Source organism: Odocoileus virginianus, chromosome 8 (genome assembly GCF_023699985.2).
Source record: "Odocoileus virginianus isolate 20LAN1187 ecotype Illinois chromosome 8, Ovbor_1.2, whole genome shotgun sequence".
Classification (NCBI taxonomy): domain Eukaryota; kingdom Metazoa; phylum Chordata; class Mammalia; order Artiodactyla; family Cervidae; genus Odocoileus; species Odocoileus virginianus.
This window is the reverse complement of record NC_069681.1, coordinates 23239989-23262070: the sequence shown is the minus strand read 5'-3', so window position 1 is coordinate 23262070 and position 22082 is coordinate 23239989. Positions and strand designations below refer to the sequence as shown.

General features: G+C 38.8%; 1 protein-coding gene across 13 annotated transcripts in view; it reads right to left on the bottom strand.

Annotated features, from left to right (window-relative positions):
* SUPT20H (SPT20 homolog, SAGA complex component) overlaps nt 1-16913 on the bottom strand; it is a 37846-nt gene extending 20933 nt beyond the window's left edge. For 5 of the 13 annotated variants that reach the window (XM_020891829.2, XM_020891889.2, XM_070471324.1 and 2 more), the window contains exons 1-10: nt 16525-16670; nt 14495-14591; nt 11902-11937; nt 11188-11246; nt 10672-10738; nt 5998-6127; nt 4886-4989; nt 2796-2912; nt 2626-2679; nt 1198-1337 (exon numbers count right to left, since the gene is read on the bottom strand). In XM_020891829.2, coding sequence (XP_020747488.2) covers nt 1198-1337; nt 2626-2679; nt 2796-2912; nt 4886-4989; nt 5998-6127; nt 10672-10738; nt 11188-11246; nt 11902-11937; nt 14495-14497 — 710 coding nt within the window. In that variant the 5' untranslated portion in view covers nt 14498-14591; nt 16525-16670. Of the gene's footprint in view, nt 1-1197; nt 1338-2625; nt 2680-2795; nt 2913-4885; nt 4990-5997; nt 6128-10671; nt 10739-11187; nt 11247-11901; nt 11938-14494; nt 14592-16398; nt 16465-16524; nt 16671-16778 lie in introns of those variants that run through there. The other 8 variants (XM_020891858.2, XM_070471325.1, XM_070471323.1 and 5 more) reach the window with 7 other exon arrangements.
* Between the last annotated feature and the right edge of the window lie 5169 nt (nt 16914-22082).

Sequence of the window (22082 nt, the reverse complement as noted above, 5' to 3'; positions counted from 1 at the left end):
CTCCAGATAACAACAGTAGAGTATGCGTAAAAACCAGAGTCCTGGGAGGAATAAGTGATATAGAGGGCAACACTAGGGGAGGGTAGGAAGGACTCTGAAAAACTTGTGTGAGCTAAGACATGACAAGAAGAAACACCCTGTGGAGAGATCAGGAAATGAATATTTGAAGCAGAGAATTTTAAGTTTCTGAGGCAGGAACAATGCTGGCTTGTTTTCAAAAATGAAAAATACAGGCGGGACTAGAGCACCAGCAGGAAATGAGGTCAAAGAGCAAGCCAAGGGCCTTGCAGATGAATGATAACATAAAGTACAATGGGATGGTTTTAGAGAGATTTAAGCAAGTGGTAGCATGATCTGCTTTGAGGTTTTTAAAACATTACTTTGGTTTGCCTACATGGCAAACAGACCACAAGGGAGCAAAGGTGAAGCAGTCAGACCAGTTAGGAAGGCGTTTTATCACAGAAGTCAAGATGAAGATGACACTGGCTTGGTCTAAGCTACTGGCAGTAGGTGTGGAGAGATGTGGAAAGAGGTTCCAGGACACTTTATGGGACTGCTCACAGATTCTCTATAGACTTATTTCACTATTTCCAAAGTTATATCTTTTCCTCAGCATTTATTACTTCAACAGTAAAACAGAGAATTTAGAAAATGGGTAGGTTACTTCGGCCTCTTCAAACTTGAAGATCCAGAGTGGACAACTGAAACAAATTACTCAAAGAGATCTTAATGATGAGCCAACTATAACTGCAGTCTAAATTAATATGCATTCTTTTACTTTATTGAGATGGCTAAAATATTCAAAGACAAATTACCATGTTATAAAAAGGCACTTAGTTATAATTTGACTTCTCAAACTATAATCACTTTCCTCCAGAACTGTAAAAGAAATTATAAATTGATTTTTTTAAAGGAAACATTAACAAAAATTACACTGGTATTAGGACGGGATAAATTATTCTTTATTCTCACACTTGTCTCTGCTCAGAATTTCTTTTTGGTGAACAGACTGAATTTATAGGTAGTCTGTTCTTCAAAAGAATGCACAGAACACATCATTTCAAAATAAAGAAGAGTATTTAAAAAAAAAATCCTAATTCTTACACTTTTACTCTTTAGAGGGAAAAGATACCATAAATGTCAAAATTCAGAGCTCTCTAACTCTCTTTCGGTTTATCCTTCCACAAAGGTGATTACCGTTTCATTGGGCGCGTGTTCATCTTTTGCCTGTTATAGAGCAGTCTGTTTGCAGTGCAGGCTACAGATATGGAAGGATCAAGACACAGTGGTTCTGCTGTAGCCAGAATCAGTTGGCTCTCAAGCAAAAGTTTGTCTTCCTGAAATGGGTAAGAGTAAATATCAGTACTAGCTTTAAGATTTTCAAATCGTACACATCTCTTAATCTAGAAATATTCCTGGGAGTATTTCTGCTAAGGAACAGAGTAAAATGTAGTATTTCAAGTACCAACTTAAGTGTGTAAACTTTACAAACTGAACAGCATGACACCACTAATGGAATTTCAATAATTTGGACAAACTGGTCAAGCTGGAAGAATGCCTATCTGTTAGCCCAACAAATATTTACTAAGCACCTATAATATGTGAGGCACTGTTCTAGAGGTCAGAGAGTTTTTGTTTAGACTATAGGTTTTTCACATTTAAGAAATACAGCTGTCTAGATTCATTAATATTCTCAGGTTGATGACATTTTCAAATGAAAATGAAATTTTTCTGAAGAATTTTCCTTGAAAAGGTACAATAAAGCATATAGCCTCTCCCTTTATTTACCAATTGCCAGAGTTTGAAATCAATACCCTTGGAATCTCCAGATGACCAATGATTTTGTTTTTGAATATTCTTTTAACAGCTTTTAACCTTATACTACCCTTATAAATGAAGATTACAGCCCAAACTAAAACACAATGCTTGACAGTTACTGATGAATTGAATCTTATTTTATAATCCTATTTCACAGCTAAAATAATTTTCATTACTGACATTTTCTTTAGTAACTATTCCTCTTTATAGTAACAGAGAAATAAACAGCCTTGTGAATGGGCACCTCACTGAATCAGCACTGGAGGACTAACTGGCTATTCTCTCAGTGAGAGAGGTCGGTTCCTAGGGCTCTACCCAGTACAGATGGCAAAAAGACAGGTTAGGTGTGCTTTAGAACCCAAGATGACAGAATATCAGCATCTATTTGTATCCACTATGCAAACAAAACATTCTACTTGAGAGGATAAAAAACTAAGTTTCACACTGGGTAGATTAGGTCACTAATCTATGGTAACTAGATTAGTAAACTCACCCTAGTTTACCATGTCCTAAAGCAACTGGAACTGAAGTAGTTTCTTTTTTTTTTTTTTCCATTTATTTTTATTAGTTGGAGGCTAATTACTTTACATCATTGCAGTGGTTTTTGTCATACATTGAAATGAATTAGCCATGGATTTTGAAGTTTAGTTTCTTGTAGGATTAATGCATCTTTGTAGAGCTCATAATGAACCAGATACTTTACTCATAAATCAAATCATGAGCAGGAAATATCTTTTGCTTAACTTAGTAAGCATTGCTTCATCCTATACATTACCTGTTTGGGATTAAAAAAACAACAGAACTAACCTGGGTCCACTTATGGTTATCACTTGTTATTGAATGTACATCACAGATTAAAGTCTAAAAGAAATAACAATTAAAAAATATTACTATATAGGCATACAAACACAAGAAAACATTGAATAGGTAAAACTCAAAATGAAATCTGAAGTATTTCTTAATTAAACATTCCTTACCTGCATTGTTGGACGTAACAAAATGTGCCTACTTTGGTAACCAGGAGATTTCATATTACTGGACTGCCTATAGTCACGTATTTCTGCTATGACGCATCCACAATGAAAAATATTAACCTGTTTTGAGTGAAAATATTTAAGTAAATGCCATTTTTCAAAAGCCTAAGTACGTAGGTTTATACTGAATGTTTCGGGTTTTTGGCATTCTCATGCACTGCTTCTGACCATCCACATACTCAAAATTCCTTGGTGAATTCACCACCACACACACTCTTTGAAAAGGGAACTGTTTTATGTTCATCACTGTTGACTCAGGAAGCAGTTTAACACTGTTTCCTAGTTGCAGACTGACATTTGCCATTTATTTACTATTAATGTTACAGATCACTGGAACTGCTGTTCTTGACACTCACTGGGTCACTGTTGTACTCTGCTAACACTGTCACTGTTATAAATTTGTTAATAAACCATGCCAGAATTTCAGCTTACAGATACAACTGCTATATCTGCTCTGCTAAAATTTCCAAGAGACAGGTTTCACTAATAAGAGGAAGAAAGCTAACATTAATTCAAATAATAATCTCCTGCTAATGATATTATTTTCTAGTTCTAAGTCCAAAGGTAAGGAAGTGTATCACTCAAGTCTTGCTAATTATTACTTGCTACAGTTGATTATTTTTTTGGGTTCCAAAATCATTGCAGATGGTGATTGCAGCCATGAAATTAAAAGACGCTTACCCTGTGCTCACTTCAGCAGCACATATACTAAAAGACGCTTACTCCTTGGAAGGAAAGTTATGACCAACCTAGATAGCATATTAAAAAGCAGAGACATTACTTTGCCAACAAAGGTCCATCTGGTCAAGGCTGTGGTTGTTCCAGTGGTCATGTATGGATGTGAGAGTTGGACTGTGAAGAAAGCTGAGTGCCGAAACATTGATGCTTTTGAACTATGGTGTTGGAGAAGACTTGAGAGTCCCTTGGACTGCAAGGAGATCCAACCAGTCCATCCTAAAGGAGATTAGTTCTGGGTGTTCATTGGAAGGACTGATGCTGAAGCTGAAACTCCAGTACTTTGGCCACCTCATGCGAAGAGCTGACTCATTGGAAAAGACCGTGATGCTGGGAGGGATTGGGGGCAGGACGAGAAGGGGATGACAGAGGATGAGATGGTTGGATGGCATCACCGACTCGATGGGCATGAGTTTGAGTAAACTCCGGGAGTTTGTGATGGACAGGGAGGCCTGACGTGCTGCGATTCATGGGGTCGCAAAGAGTCAGACACGACTGAGCAACTGAACTGACTAACAGTTGGTTATGGTCTTTTGTGTTTTTTTCACCATTTAGAACTCAAATGAGTACTGAGATTTCCATGTTATCAGCCATTTTTCTGTTCATGCTTTTTAACGAATGTTTACTGAGCCACTACAAGGTGAACTGTTAAGCACTATTCAAGTATCCAAGAAGCTTCACAGATAAAGTGGTGAGATACTTGCTATCAGTGTGGAAAGACAGGCAATAAACATGTAAACAAAAACAAGATAACCTGAGAGACTGAATGCTAGAGAAAATAAAATAGAGAGTGACTAATTTAGTTTGACTGTGTGCTCAGGCAAAATTTTGGAGTAATTTTCAGCTGAGACTTGAATCATAGCAAAGGGCCAGACACCTGGGAGAGATCACTCCAGACAGAAGAGCAGATGAATAAGATAAGAATAAACTTGGTGTGTTTTAGTCTAGAAAAATGGCATGGATGGCTGGAGCGTAGTGAGTGGGGATGAGAACCAGGAGGTGAAGACAAATACAAAGGCAGGAGTTTTGTACAGTGAGAGGACACTGGAGAACCTTAAGCAGGCAACTTTGTTGTTTTCTGTTTTTGTTTTGGAAGCTTAATCAACTACATCTATACATTTCAGTATATAGCCTAAAGGATAAATATCCCACAATAAACCAATTTTCATATAGGCATATATATATTAGGTCTTGCTTCCCTTTCCAAGAACTAATGAGAGTAAAACGAAATATTCTTTATCACAAAACAACATGTACTTGACAAATCTAAGGATATTTTATGGATAAAAATTTTGTACCTGAGATTTTTCTAGGAGATCAACCAAAATTGGAGGTAATTCTTCTGCATCCAAGTATTCAAGCAATTCTCCTTCTTCATAAGGCAGTCGAATGGTCTCAGAATCTTAATTTTAAAACATAAATGTTTCTGAAGGTGATCAGGCTCGCCAAAAAGCTTAGGTAATAATTTACGTAACTTTTCATAAAAATAAAGAGAATAAAACTAAAAGCTCTCCTGAAGTCCTTCATTTAAGTCTAAAAAATAAATCACCTCATAAAAATCTTGACAAACTGTATATAAACAGTTTTAGACTGGAAGAGAGAAAAATACCTAACATCCTATGGAAATACATCTGGCACAACAATCACAAAACAAATCCCAGCTAGCAGTACAATAATCAGAGTGTGATAAAATTCTGACTGTTAAATAAAACTCCCTTGGATTCCTTAATCTAATCTTGAAGTCAGACTGATAATCTGATATAGCTTCTGAAAAATGACTACAGGCCAAACTTCTCTTGGTGTTACATTTTACAATAACAACCAACACAAGAAAAAAAATCCTTAAAAATCTTTAACTGGGTAAGTTCCTTACAGAACTTATAGTATCATCACCGAATCAAAATTTAAATGTCTCTTTGGTGAAATCTCAGAGTGTTAATACTTTAAAATTCTATTTGGACATTCACATTAATCAGAATAAGATGTTGAAGACTATTCAAAAGGTAGTTGAGTCTGCTTAACTTTGAAAGTTTCACACTCAAAATATATTCAAAGCATAGAAGAAAAACATAGATTAAAACACCTTACACTATCTTAAATACATAAACAGCAACAGAATGAAAGGAAATTTTGATATGTTTTAAAACGACACCTTTTATGATTTAATTTCAAAGACCTTTCTCAGTCAGAATATTTCTCAAATTCAGCAAGGCTAATCACAGGAGAGTTAACTTCTCATATTCTAACAAAACATCATAAAGAAGAAAATTTGAAATCAAAGTTTTCTGTTGTCAGGCATCACTGCTGTAAAGGACAGATCACTCAGCAGGGTGAGAAGCTCCCTCTAAAACACAACACATCCTGCCCAGGAGATGCAGTTTCGTGGCTGCTGCCCTCTGGAGGGTCTTACCTGATCCATTTTTTCCCCTGAGCATCAGAGAATATCCCTCATTTCCTGGGTACAGGTTGACCACTAAACATGACAATGTCTCTTGCATAACAAGCTTCTCTAATAAGTTCACATTTCTTCTTAATTTCTGCTTTAAAAAGAGGCAGAGCTCATGAAAATAATCCAGCATAACTTCAAATAATGCAATCACTTAATGAAAGTAGACCTGAGTTAGTTAATCTTTGATGATCCTTCCACATCTATATAAAATTAATGTTGATGTACTACTGTTTTATGCAAATGAATATCACAAAGAAAAAGTGATTCAAAAATAAAACCACTAAATACAAATATATGTACCTGAGTACACAAGTAGCAAATATTAAAAATATTTAGAAAGGAAAACCATTAAGTGTAAATTTTTTTTAAAAGAGGCTATAATGTATAGTTAGTTTCTATGAAGATTCAGTTCAGTTCAGTTCAGTTGCTCACTTGTGTCTGACTCTTTGCGACCCCATGAATTGCAGCACGCCATGCCTCCCTGTCCATCACAAACTCCCGGAGTTTACTCAAATCCATGTCCATCGAGTTGGTGATGCCACCAAACTATCTCATCCTCTGTCGTCCCCTTCTCCTCCTGCCCCCAATCCCTCCCAGCATCATGGTCTTTTCCAATGAATCAACTCTTAGCATGAGGTGGCCAAAGTACTGGAGTTTCAGCTTCAACATCAGTCCTTCCAATGAACACCCAGGACTGATCTCCTTTAGGATGGACTGGTTGGATCTCCTTGCAGTCCAAGGGACTCTCAAGTCTTCTCCAACACCGTAGTTCAAAAGCATCAATTTTTCGGCACTCAGCTTTCTTCACAGTCCAACTCTCACATCCATACATGACCACTGGAAAAACCATAGCTTTGACTAGACAGACCTTTGTTGGCAAAGTAATGTCTCTGCTTTTTAATATGCTATCTAGGTTGGTCATAACTTTCCTTCCAAGGAGTAAGCGTCTTTTAATTTCATGGCTGCAATCACCATCTGCAGTGATTTTGGAGCCCCCAAAAATAAAGTCTGACACTGTTTCCACTGTCTCCCCATCTATTTGCCATGAAGTGATGGGACCAGATGCCATGATCTTAGTTTGTTTAAATGTACATAAATAATTTGAGGCATTCTCTTTGGTTGTACTGTTACAGAACACATTTCTTAAACATTTTATGGCTTAAATTAAATCCAAATAAGCTCAACAGCTTTAATTAGCTGAAATGTTAAATTCAAAGATATCCAACTGGTTAAGAGAATGAAAGTGATTTAAGTAATTTTCTGTAAATTGAATTGAACAGCTTCCTAGAAACCACTTTGCTTAAAAAAAAAAAAAAAAAATCAAAACCAAAAAACTATCAGGAAACATATATACACCAAAATCCATTCTTTAGAAAGTCAAACAACTTAAACTGAAACCCACTTTTAGATATAATAATTTCTTTCATCAAATCTTATTTGTGAAAGATATCAGTTAATAGAGTATTTTGACCTCAAAAAACAAGCCTGTTTTGAGTACCTGATTTTCAACATGGATATGCTGTGAAAGTGCTGCACTCAATATGCCAGCAAATTTAGAAAACTCAGCAGAGTCAGTCCACAGGACTGGAAAAGGTCAGTTTTCATTCCAATCCCAAAGAAAGGCAATGCCAAAGAATGCTCAAACTACCGCACAATTGCACTCATCTCACACGCTAGTAATGTTCAAAATTCTCCAAGCCAGGCTTCAGCAATACATGAACCATGAACTTCCAGATGTTCAAGCTGGATTTAGAAAAGGCAGAGGAACCAGAGATCAAATTGCCAACATCTGCTGGATCATCAAAAAAGCAAGAGAGTTCCAGAAAAACATCTATTTCTGCTTTATTGATTATGCCAAAGCCTTTGACTGTGTGGATCACAATAAACTGTGGAAAATTCTGAAAGAGATGGGAATACCAGACCACCTGACCTGCCTCTTGAGAAACCTGTATGCAGGTCAGGAAGCAACAGTTAGAACTGGACATGGAACAACAGACTGGTTCCAAATAGGAAAAGGAGTACGTCAAGGCTGTATATTGTCACCCTGCTTATTTAACTTTTATGTAGAGTACATCATGAGAAACTCTGGGCTGGAAGAAGCACAAGCTGGAATCAGGATTGCCAGGAGAAATACCAATAACCTCAGATATGCAGATGACACCACCCTTACGGCAGAAACTGAAGAGGAACTGAAAAGCCTTTTGATGAAAGTGAAAAAGGAGAGTGAAAAAGTTGGATTAAAGTTCAACATTCAGAAAACTAAGGTCATGGCATCTGGTCCCATCACTTCATGGCAAATAGATGGGGAGACAGTGGAAACAGTGTCAGACTTTATTTTTGGGGGCTCCAAAATCACTGCAGATGGTGATTGCAGCCATGAAATTAAAAGACGCTTACTCCTTGGAAGGAAAGTTATGACCAACCTAGATAGCATATTAAAAAGCAGAGACATTACTCTGCCAACAAAGATCCATCTGGTTAAGGCTGTGGTTTTTCCAGTGGTCATGTATGGATGTGAGAGTTGGACTGTGAAGAAAGCTGAGTGCCGAAAAATTGATGCCTTTGAAGTCTTGTGTTGGAGAAGACTCTTGAGAGTCCCTTGGACTGCAAGGAGATCCAACCAGTCCATCCTAAAGGAGATCAGTCCTGGGTGTTCATTGGAAGGACTGATGTTGAAGCTGAAACTCCAGTACTTTGGCCACCTCATGCTAAGAGTTGATTCATTGGAAAAGACCATGATGCTGCAACGGATTGGGGGCAGGAGGAGAAGGGGACAACAGAGCATGAGATGGCTGGATGGTATCACTGACTTGATGGACATGAGTTGGAGTAAACTCCAGGAGTTGGTGACGGACAGCGAGGCCTGGTGTGCTGCGATTCATGGGGTCGCAGAGTCGGACAGGACTGAGTGACTGAACTGAACTGATAAATATAGTCATATGCAAAAATTATGAATTCTTAGTCTATAGTCAACATAGAAACAAAACCTATTTTGAAAATAATAAATCTTTACAAAGCAAAGCAAAGCAACTTTTAACCACTGTGATGGAAAGCTATAAAATGTCTTTATTCTTGAGGAACCACATAGCACTTTAGCCTATAGGTGATAAGGTCTGTGTTGCAACTAGTCAACTATGATATTTATTTCAAAATCAGCCACTGACAAGACATAAACAAGGGGTGTTGCTGGATTCCAGGAAAAGTTCATTTACAAAAACATGCTGTGAGCCAGATCCGGCTGGTGGACAGTGGCTGTCAACACCAATCTGGAATCTTTTATTATCTCTCCTACCTTAGTTCTATGTATGCTCATCATACAGACTGTGGTGATAACTGATGGGTGTATAATGTGAAAATTAATAAAAGGAAACCTCAACTAAAATTGGAGTGGGGAAGGCCTGCAGAGGGAACTCTCCTGCTCCACCACTCATCATCCATTACCCCACCAGGAAGACATCAATTACTGATCCCACCAGGAAGAGAATTACCGAGCACTCCTAAATAGGAAATGCAACTATTTTCCTTCCCCAACTGGGGGAAGACTTTCTTCTTACCCAGCAACAAGCTCTGTGAGTGGGAAAGGACTGCAGCTCAGCCAATGGAAAACACCTGTAGTTCAGCCTACGAAAAGCCAGCATCTCTTGAAGTTTTACTTTCCTCGAGTGAACTCAGTTTTTCCTTGCTGATGACTTTCTTTCCTTGTCCTGCCCTCCTTAACAATATACCTCTTCCATGTTGTGTAACTCCTCAGAATATTTCTGTCTGATGAGATGCTGTCCAATTCATGAGTCGTTTAATAAGGCCAATTAGATCTTCAAATTTATACTCAATTTTTTAAATAACAATGCATGTCACAACTTACAAAATGTGTTACATACTTCAAACATACACAAATTATTGTAGGTCAACTATATCCTAATAAAATGTATGGAAAACATGCCATAAAACTCGTGGTTTCACAATCATGTTTTTCCTAAATATTTAAAAACAGATACTATTAGAATTCCACTGATTTTTTGCCTGAGGTATTCATTTTTAAATTAAAGACACACAACAGAAGCTCACTAGAGTCTTTAAGGCCCTTACAACCCAAGGGTCCAAAAAATATCAAGAAATCAATTTCTATTACATTTCTACTGCCCATATGTTCATGCTCAATAAAAATAAATTTAACTTGGCCATGAACTGATTTTTGTGACCAAATTCACCTTTTATTATCGTATCTAAATTTCCTACATGTCCTGCAATAGTTCTAACTTTCCAGTGCAAACTACCATGAGGAGATAGGTTACTTTTCTCCTGATCTTTGGTCTACAAGTAACTTCTCAGGAAGAAAAAGAAGCAAAAGACAATATACATGGTGGTTTCGCTTCTTCGAACTTCCCAATGAGATAGCCTGTTACTCAGCAAACATGTTGAGTTTGCTCACCTCTCCTACCAAGTAGGCTATCTGCCTGGTGCCAGATTAGCCAGAGCTCTAGTTTAGCTGCAGAACCAGGTAGTCTGGTTAGAAAGTAGTAGATTTGTTCACTAACAAAAATACAAACCGTTACGTGCTTCAAATCTAATTCCTTCAAACTTCGCTTCTTCCACTACATTTCAAAAGCCATAATGATACAAAAAAATTATACTTACCTTAACCTCAGGCTCTTTTTCACATTCTTCAATATATAAGTCATAAAGTTTTTGAAATATAGATTTTCTAAAATAAAACAAAGACAACATACAAAGTACTGTGAATATAATAATCATAAAATAAGCATTTTGAATTTTTCTGTCATTCCCCCCACAATTTCCCAAAAACTGGGTGGTGAAGAGGGGCTGGACATGGCAGCTAACATCAATTTAGAAATTACGAATACAGCTGACCCTTGCACAACATGGAGGTTAATCCTCATGTAACTTATAGCTGGCCTTCTGTATCTGTGGTTCCTCTGCATCCAGATTCAACCATGAAGTACAGTAGTGTTTACTGTAAAACATCTACAAATAAATGGACCTGCACAGTACAAACCCACACTGTTCATGGGTCAACTATATATGCAAAGTACCCATGATACAACATTTCTAGCTCAGTGTCTAGTAAGAAATAAATGGTGGCTATCATCACATTTCAGCATATCTAAGATACCAACAATTAAGTACTCATACCTTCCACTAGATAGGTATTTCCTTTTAGGAGGTCTCTGCCGGGCACTTTCAATGACATACTAAAAAAGAAAAGTTTAAGAAAACAGCTGGCCTTTTGCTTAGTGCATGAACAACTGCATTAAGTATATTTAAATCATGTGTAAGGCTAAAGACTATTCAGTTATTCGAGTCCCGCATGTATATTAAATCATACCTTTTAGGGAAACCTACTAAACTTCTAAATATATGTAATAAACAAGTGAAATTTAAACTGTAGTAAAATTTAGCTCAATATTTACTTGCATGTTATGAGCAAAACCATACCATTTCACCACTGTGCTTTCACAGTCAATATTTTCAATGTTTTATAGTTGTTCAGAATATATACAGCATACCCAATCACAAAGACTCTATATATTTGAGCTACTTCCCCTTTAATTAAGCAAATAGAAAATTGCTTAAAACAGAAAACATAGTTTCAGAAACTCTATGTCCTTGTTCAAATATTTAACTCACAATACTGTTCAGTTTTTATTCCACAACATTACTATCTGAGCATTCCAAGTAACAGATGATTCAAACATCATCTGGTATTCTTATATATATATTTACAGAAAGTATACTCATCCTAATATTAATGTACGTCCTAGACAGTCACATACAAAAATCTCTTTAAACCGTGTTTTGTCAATTAAAGACAACACTATTTCAATATGTAACTTAGTCATGCCTCACCTCTGCACGGTCCAAAGCTAGTTCTAAAGCTTGTTGCTGTAAAAAGTAAATGGTGTATTTTATCACATTAGTTATTTTCACACAAAAATAACTTAATACACATATAACATTTTCTAATTAAATGTTTTAAATGTGTTTTACTTTTTAAAATAGGTATAACATTTTCCTTTCTTTGTCTCCTCCACCCACCTCACTGCATGCTCAAGACATATTACAGGAAAAAATACGGTCATCTCAGACATCTGATTCTGACCACAAATTAGTTAAGAAATGCTATAATGATTTTCTCTGGTCATGCTTGTACAGCTGATATAGGGCTGAAGATTCGATATGGTAACTATTACCATCTTATAAACTTCAGCATTTTAAGAGCATCATTCAGGAAAATATACTGGCTATCAGGTATGCAATTAAAGTGAAGCAAAAACTAAAATCCCTTAAGCTGCTAGGAATCCTAAAAACTGAGGGGGCTATTATGTTGGTGGCCAGTATCAACTCAGACATTCTTAACATTATGTATAGAAACTAGGCCAGTGCCTAGTAGAAACACAATAAATGATGGCTACCCTTACTAATTTTTAATGAATTTAAGATACCATCAGTTACATGCCTGAATTATTATTTAACATTAGGGAATTAGAGTATGCTGCCAATAAATTTAAGATGTCACTGACTGTATCACAGATACATTATTAACTCAGTAATTAAAATGTAAAAGCAAAAGCAGATGCACCTTAGAACTGATGAAAATACAGTGTTATTACTGCATGCAGTTTGAGATCTACTAGTAGATCCCCATCCTTCTTTGATTTCTTAGAATCGCTCTTGGCTAAGATCAAGTGTGATTTCTTAGAGACCTGTCTTATAGGGCAAGAGAGAGTAATAAGAAGGGTAAACTCTGTCTTCTTTACCTGTATAGCATGCTTTTGCAAAGATACCCAACAATAAAAAGTACTAGATTTAAAAAAATTTAAGCCAATATACCACCAATAATTTCTTTCTAGTTTTGTAGTTTGGGTATCACAAAGAATTATACCATTTTTCATTCACAATGACAATCACTTTTAATTTCACTGAGAGGCAAATAATTTTCTTTTTTTATTTTTAAGAACCTATATTTTTCTGTGTCATTTTGGACTCTCCAACAATTCAATCTACCAAATTCCATGGAGTAAAAACTCCTAGCACCCATCAAAACCCCAACCGTGCAGGATTAAGAACATATATGTCCAGGTCTCAGAAATCACAAAGGCTGAGGTGACCCTGTCATCCCAGTTATAAGGATGGAGAATTAACATTACAAAAACAGTCAGCCTTTTAGAAGAGCGATAGAACCTGTACATTATCAAGCATCTGAATGGAGTAGGTAAAAGAAAGTCTGAAATATGCCATTACTTCAGAAGGCTGTTAAATTTATATCAACTTATTAAAAAATCTCACGGGCAGAATTCAGTGAAACTGTTTCCCAGGGATTCAAAATTAGATTCTTGAGCATAAACTATTTTCCATTATATACTCTTGACAAAAACACAAGGTTCTTTTATTTTGGCCATAAAACCTTATAGAGTAAGCTTATAACTTATCAAAAAGTTATAAAACACAATCAAATGTATACTCCAAGACAATTTCAAACAGCCACTCTTCTCAAATATTTAATCTTCTGATATCAAAACTGTAAAGGGTCTAGTGAGATATACCTGCATATGTAAATGCTAGTATCATATATTCACTACTGCATTCAAATACTTAAGATAATATGAAAGCAAAATATAAGCTAAGAAACCCATTGTGATAGCTCCACTTTTCTCTAAAAAGGCAAGGATACACAGGCAAGATCCCAACAAGAGAAGACACATGTTTTCTGAAGTTTATTCAACATGGTGGTCAGTGCTCTTTATATCTCTGTCGAATGCTGTTTCTTTGTAACATCAGAAAGTGATCTTTTTCTTCTGTTTTTAATTTTTTAATGTCTAAAGTTAAATGCCCAGCCTTAAGTATGTTTAGTGACCGTAAGTGGTAAGCAGAAATGTGCCATTAGAAGGCTAACCCTAATGCTGCTTAAATGTTAATTGCAGTAAGCAGGTTATATTTGTTAATTTTTTAAAAAAATCTGTACTAACAAGAACTTCAAAATATGAGAAACCTGTGCCCCCAAAACTATTTAAACTTATACCCAAGGTTCTTGCCAGTGATTTGGACTATGGTAAAGTAAATAGAGGACTTCCCTGGTGGCTCAGATGGTAAAGAATCTGCCTGCAACGCAGGAGACCAGGATTCAATCTGTGGTTTGGGAAGATCCCCTGGAGAAGGGAATGACAACCCACTCCATTATTCTTGCCTGGAGAATTCTATGGAAGTAATTTTTTTTACTACTTCACATAAATAAGGACAGATAGATTATCTGTGTACCCTGGTTATGAATATAATACTGAATTGAGAGATGAGCCTCATATTTTAAGATTTTGCATGCAATTGCTAAGTAATTTCCCAGGTAGGGTAACTAGAGCAGTTAACAAGAATATTTGTTTCATATTGATATTTTTTGAGGGAAGAGAATATTCTAAGAATATTAACATATTGATTTGTAGCTCACCATTGTGATATAAAACAAGAGTCCAAAAAGGAGAAAATTTATGTGCGTTGATGAAGTTGGATGAAAATCATATCTTTAGAAATCAATCTTAAGAGTACTGAAAAACAAAAATGACAAAACCCCTAAATTAACATAAGTCAACATATATCAGATTACTTAGTAATTAACAAGGAAAGTTGTTTGAAGTATATATATTTGTATGACGCTTTAAAAATAACCAGTCACAAATTCACACATTGACAGTCTATTCACCCATTCTGAAAAACACAGTTTTAACTAGGTAGGGCAAAAAAAAGTTTGCAAGTTAAAATCATTACTCAATTTCTTACAAATATTTAACATCCAGGAGAGAATGTTTCTTTAATTTCTTCTATCTTCACAGTTACTGTTCTGTGACTCAGGATTTTAACAGCCTGCCCTCTGGCCTGGGTCACTGCACAGTTCATTTTACAAATCAAAACATTTCATCACACCCGCAGATAAAAGTCCTCTTTAACATTCTCTCAAATGCCCCAGGCTACACTGTCCAATGTAGCTCCAGTCCTTCCAGCTTTTCCCTTCCTCGAGCAAACAAGATACACTCTAGAAGAAAATCATTCCTCTAATACACAAGCTCTCATCCTGGCTGCACAACAGAGTAACCCTGGGGACTGTTAACAGGTGGGATACCCATGCTCCTCCAGAAATGCTCATTAATTGGTCTGGATTAGGGCCCAGAGGTCAGTATTTTTAACTCTCTCTAAGCAATTCAAAAGTGCTGCCAATGTTGAAGTCTACTGCTAGATCTCCTCTGCCTCTCACAGAGATGCTTTGTTCGCTCTGAAAGTGATGCTAAATAAAGCTTATTTGTAATCTAATTCTTTACCTAACTCCTTGTAATCACCCCGTGTGTCTATACACAACTGAGCACACCTTTAAGCAACAGAAAACAGTATTTTCCATGTAAAATTATTTTGGTTTGTTTTGGGTGAACCCAAAGCATAAGTTTTGCCAGTTCGGTCTTTAAAAAGAAGGTAGAAAACAGGAAAAAATTCACAAACCCACCAAAATTGACAAGCACCGTCCAGGTTCCAGGAATAAGCATTTCACAAATGAATATGACGTTAATCCTATTCTACAAAAGTTCATGGGAGATTTAAGATGAACTTAAGGTGAAATTTTTCTGACCCCTGAATCTACTGATGAAGATACACTAGGTATAGGCAAAATGTGATGACTTTAAAATCAGACCTCTTGTCACTAAACTGTGGGGGATGGAGAAGAGGAAGGCTTAGTGACTTTAAGTATTTAAGTACTACAAAACCCCACAACCACTTACAAATCCAAACATTCTGACCGTAATACAGAATTTACTAGAACTGTGAGAAAACTACTGTAATTATCATCGTAGCCATTTTACAGAATAAGGCTCTCAGAACTAGTGATTTTGTCAGGAGCACACAGCTAGACCGGAATTCAGACTCCTCTTTTTAATCTTGAGATTTTTACTATTAAATCTTACAACCTTCAGACCATTCAACCCAGCACCTTTTGAATTTTTAAAAGCATTTTAAAATAAGGACTTGATTCTGCTCAGACTAATACTTTGTCTTAATTTTGATCTATTTTTACATCATGGTTATCAAACATTTTTCACTGTACTCAATGTAACTCCGAAAACCGAGCTAATCACTTTCTATCCCGAGTCCTAACAGAGACTATTAGGCGCGGCCCCTCCCCGGTGACGGTTAACGGAGATGGCTTCCAGGGGCGGCTATTCGCCAAGTTTATTTCTGAACTCCCAAGAACCACGGCGAGGATCGTCAGCAATCCAATTCTAAATATCGCCATCAATCCCACTGACTTCCCTGACGGACGTGAGTATCTGGCAACTGCTCGAGCTTTGTTAACAACTTAGACTTTACCTGAAAAACGTCCCAATTCCACAGCCCAGCTGACAGTCTTATTCAATATGGACACCAAAAACCCCGCCCCCGCCACCCTCCCCACAAAAAGCGCTGTGCGAAATTCTAGCGAATTTCCGGAAATACCTGTAACTGCAAACCAAACGTCAGCACAAAACTAAAACACCCGAGAGGCGACGAAGGCGACCGCCGGGGGTGCTGCTGGCTCGGCCTGGCCCACCGCGTCTCCCAGAACACCGTCTTCCTCCCGCGGGCGCCGGGCCCCGGAAGCGGCGAAAAGCCACTCGGGAAGCCGTTCGTTCCCCTCTGACCCCGCCCCGAGTCTCGCGCGCCTACCCCGCCCGCCGCGAGAGCGCCCCTGCCCTCCCGCCGCGGCCCACCTGTGCAGGCTGCCGACTCTTGACCGCGCCCTCTGCTCGGCCAAAACGCGGAGCACCGACCTGGGCCCCGCGCTGGCTGCTACGCGTTGTCCCGGCACGCCCCGCCCCCGCTCCGGCCCGCGCGGCGCCACAGGCCCGCCGACCGCCTATTCCGGCGCCCACACTTCCGACTGGCGCGCTGGGCGGTGCGGGCGGCCGGCGCGGGCGGAAGTGGTGGAGGTGGGCAGGCTGGGCCGCGGTCGTTGGGCTCGACGCCGGGATATTCCCGCCTGGGTCCACCCCCGCGTGCCCTTTAGTGACTCGAGCCCGGTGACGGGGCGAGGTCCACGAGCGCCTTCGCAGACCCGGCGTCCAGGTCCGTAAAAGGCGAGGTAGCTTGTGACTATTTGTGAGGTAGGGAGCCCGGTTGAAATACTACAGTGAAAGAAGCTTGGAACGAACTAGCCTTGTTGCTCGGTCCATCCTCATGCTCAGGAACCCCACCATTCTTGCCTATACTGGTGCCGGCCTTGCAGTTTGTGATGGTGTACCAGTCAAATGCCAATGAATTTAATGTTAAAAAACAAAACACCTCACTGAAGAGTTCTAAAAACTCAGAAGCGGAATAATCAGGGCACATTGCAGTGCCTGATTGTAATTCTGCACTTTTGAACAACTTCGGCTGTTGGGTTATAAACTTAAAAAAAAAATACTATTGAAGTGAAACTCAAAAAACCTAAAATGAAACATCTTTAAATACTCAATTCTGTGTATGTAGTATAATCGCAATGTTGTAAGACCACTAACAATGTCTAGTTGCAAACCATTTTTTTCATTCCTATTAAGAATTATTTTCTTCTCGCTCCTGGAACCTAGCAGGAACAACTGCTTTCAGACTCGAAAGAAAGAAAGAAAGTGAGGTCACTTTTCAGTCGTGTCCGACTCTTTGCGACCCCATGGACTGAAGCCCAGACTCAGTCTGGGTTTACCTAATACGAGTATTTCACGTAAATGGATTATATGATCATTTTGTGCTGTCTGCTTTCACATAAAGGTGTTTTCCAGGTTCGTCCACTGTATGGCAAATATCAGTATCTGATTATTTTTTATGGCTAATACTCCATCTTATTTGTATGTATATACCATAATTTACCCATCCATCCAGCGGTGGTCGTTTGGGTTGTTCACACCTTTGAGCTACTGTGATAGTGCTGTTATGAATATGTGTATGGAAGTATTTGTTTAAACCCTGTTTTCAACTCTTTGGGTTATATACTGTTGAAGAAAATCAGAATCTGACAGTAATTCAATCAGTGAATCAAAACAAAACAATTTATTTAGGAATTATTGCAATAGAGGAAAGAGACCTTGGTATAGAACTGGGGTCAGTTAAACAAAAACATCATAAACAAGTGAGAACCTATAGCCAGTGGGTGGATATTTCCTAAAATGAAATGCCATTGATAAGGGCTAAATTCTGGCCCAACCATTTTAACAGGTTTCTTAACTGAAGGCAGACCAGGTTGATGTAATATTGAAGATAGGGGATGAAGAATTTGATGAGATGTTGAGGATGATAAACTATCCTGGGAGGGGCTCTTTAACTGACCTAACTGGAATCTTATGACAAGTAGTTAATGCAGGTCCCACAAGGCCAGTACTCAAGTAGAGGCTGAGAGGGCTTAGAGGAGCCTGACTAAAGTCAAGGAAACACTCCTTGTGAATAGCCAGGAATGGAACTGCTGGGTCATGTGGTAATTCCATGCTTAAATATTTGCAGAGTCGATAAACTGTTTTCCACAGTGGCGGAGATGTTTTACATACTAATAACAATGTATGACAGTTTCAATTTCTCCACGTCCTCACCAACAGTTTTGTCTTATTTTGTTTTTGATAGCCATCCTTGGGTCTTCCCAGGTGGCTCAGTGGTAAAGACTGGCTGCCAATGCAGGAGATGCAGGAGACTCGGGTTGTTGGACCCCTGGGTCAGGAAGGTCCCTGGAGGAGGAAATGGCAACCAACTCCATTATTGCCTGGAAATTTCCATGGACAGAAGAGCCTGGCCAGCTATAGTCCATGCAGTTGCAAGGAGTTGGACACCGCTGAGCATGCATACATAACTGGCCTAGTGGGTATGAAGTTGTGGTCTCATTGTGGTTTTGAATGATTTGCCTTGGAAACGAACAGAGATCATTCTGTCGTTTTTGAGACTGCATCCAAGTACTGCACTTTGGACTCTTTTGTTGACTGTGATGGATACTCCATTTCTTCTAAGGGATTCTTGCCCAGAGTAATAGATATAATGGTCATCTGAGTTAAATTCATCCATTCCATTCCATTTTAGTTTACTGATTCCTAAAACATTGATGTTCACTCTTGCCATCTCCTGTTTGACCACTTCCAATTTGCCTTGATTCATGGACCCAACATTCCAGGTTCCTATGCAATATTGCTCTTTATAGCATTGGACTTTACTTCCATCAACAGTCACATCCACAACTGGGTGTTGTTTTTGCTTTGGCTTCGTCTCTTCATTCTTTCCGGAGTTATTTCTCCACTGATCTCCAGTAGCATATTGGGCACCTATCCTGGGGAGTTCATCTTTCAGTATCCTATCTTTTTGCCTTTTCATTCTGTTCATGGGGTTCTCAAGGCAAGAATACTGAACTGATTTGCCATTCCCTTCTCCAGTGGACCACACTTTGTCAGAACTCTCCACCATGACCCGTCTGCCTTAGGTGTCCCTACATGGCATGGTTCATAGTTTCATTGAGTTAGACAAGGCTTTGGTCCATGTGATCAGATTGGTCAGTTTTCTGTGATTGTGGTCAGTCTGTCTGCCCTCTGATGAAGAAGGATAAGAGGCTTATGAAAGCTTCCTGATGGGAGAAACTGACTGAGAGGGAAAATGAGTCTTCTTCTGATGGGTGGGGCCATGTTCAGTAATCTTTAATCCAATTTTCTGTCCATGGGCAGGGCTGTGTTTCCTCCCTTTTACTTGACCTGAGGCCAAACTATGGTGGAGATAATGAAGATAATGTTGACCTCCTTCAAAAGGTCCCATGCACACACTGCTACACTCAGTGCCTGCAACCCTGCAGCAGGCCACACTGACCCACGCCTCCGCCGGAGACTCCTGGACACTCATGGGCAACTCTGGGTCAGTCTCATGGGGTCATTTCTCCTATCACCTGGGTCCTGGTGCACAGAAGGCTCACTTCATGATCTGAGCCACAGTCAACTCCCAGTCTTATTTTTGCTGATTGTATAGAGCTTCTCCATCTATGGCTGCAAAGAATATAATCAATCTGATTTTGGTATTGACCATCTGGTGATGTCCATGTGTAGAGTCTTCTCTTGTATTTCTGGAAGAGGGTGTTTGCTATGACCAGTGCATTCTCTTGGCAAAACTCTGTTGGCCTTTGCCCTGCTTCATTCTGTACTCCAAGGCCAAATTTACCTGTTACTCCAGGTATCTCTTGACTTCCTACTTTTGCATCCCAGTCCCCTATAATGAAAAGGACATCTTTTTTGTGTGTTAGTTCTAAAAGGTCTTGTAGGTCTTCATAGAACCGTTCAATTTCAGCTTCTTCAGCATTACTGGTCAGAGCATGGATTTAGAAGATTTGATTATCACACCAGATAATCACAATGGTGGGATCACTCACCTAGAGCCAGACATCTTGGAATGCAAAGTCAAGTGAGCCTTAGGAAGCATCACTAAGAACAAAGATAGTGGAGGTGATGGAATTCCAGTTGAGCTATTTCAAATCCTAAAAGATGATGCTGGGAAAGTGCTGCACTCAATATGCCAGCAAATTTGGAAAACTCAGCAGTGGCCACAAGACTGGAAAAGGTCAGTTTTCATTCCAATCCCAAAGAAAGGCAATCCTAAAGAATGCTCAAACTACCACACAATTGCACTCATCTCACACACTAGCAAAGTGATGCTCAAAATTCTCCAAGCCAGGCTTCAGCAGTATGTGAACCGTGAACTTCCAGATGTTCAAGCTGGATTTAGAAAAGGCAGAGGAATCAGAGATCAAATTGCTAACATCCATTGGATCATTGAAAAAGCAAGAGAGTTCCAGAAAGATATCAACTTCTGCTTTATTGACTAAGCCAAAGCCTTTGATTGTGTGGATAACAACAGACTGTGGAAAATTCTGAAAGAGATGGGAATACCAGACCACCTGACCTGTCTCCTGAGAAACCTGTATGCAGGTCAAGAAGCAACAGTTAGAACTGGACGTGGAAAAACAGACTGGTTCCAAATAGGGAAAGGAGTACGTCAAGGCTGTATACTGTCACCGTGCTTATTTAACTTATATGCAGAGTACATCATGAAAAATGCTGGGCTGGATGAAACACAAACTGGAATCAAGACTGCTGGGAGAAATATCCATAACCTCAGATATGCAGATGACAGCACTCTTATGACAGAAAGCAAAGAAGAACTAAAGAACCTCTTGATGAAAGTGAAAGAGGAGAGTGAAAAAGTTGGCTTAAAGCTCAACATTCAGAAAACTAAGATCATGGCATCTGGTCCCATCACTTCATGGCAAACAGATGGGGAAACAATGGAAAGAGTGACAGACTTTATTTTATTTATTTATTTATTTTTAATTTTTTTTTCAGACTTTATTTTTTTTGGCTCCAAAATCATTGCAGATGGTGACTGCAGCCATGAAATTAAAAGACGCTTACTCCTTGGAAGAAAAGCTGTGACCAACCTAGACAACATATTAAAAAGCAGAGACATTACTTTGTCAACAAAGGTCTATCTAGTCAAAGCTATCATTTGTCCAGTAGTCATGTGTGAATGTGAGAGTTGGACTATAAAGAAAGCTGAGCACTGAAGAATCAATGCTTTTGAACTGTGGCGTTGGAGAAGACTCTTGAGAGTCCCTTGGACTGCAAGGAGATCCAACCAGTCCATCCTAAAGGAGATCAGTCCTGGGTGTTCATTGGAAGGACTGATGTTGAAGCTGAAACTCCAATACTTTGGCCACCTGGTGAGAAGAACTGACTCATTGGAAAAGCCCCTGATGCTGGGAAAGATTGAAGGTGGGAGGAGAAGGGGACGACAGAGGATGAGATGGTGGATGGCATCACTGACTTGGTGGACATGAGTTTGAGTAAACTCTGGGAGTTGGTGATGGACAGTGAGGCCTGATGTGCTACTGTCCATGGGGTCGCAAATAGTCGGACACAACTGAGTGATTGAACTGAACTGTGGTCTTGATGTGCAGTTCTCTAATGGCCAGTGATATTGATTGAGAGTCTTTTCATGTTCTGATTGACCATTTGTCTATATTCTTTGCA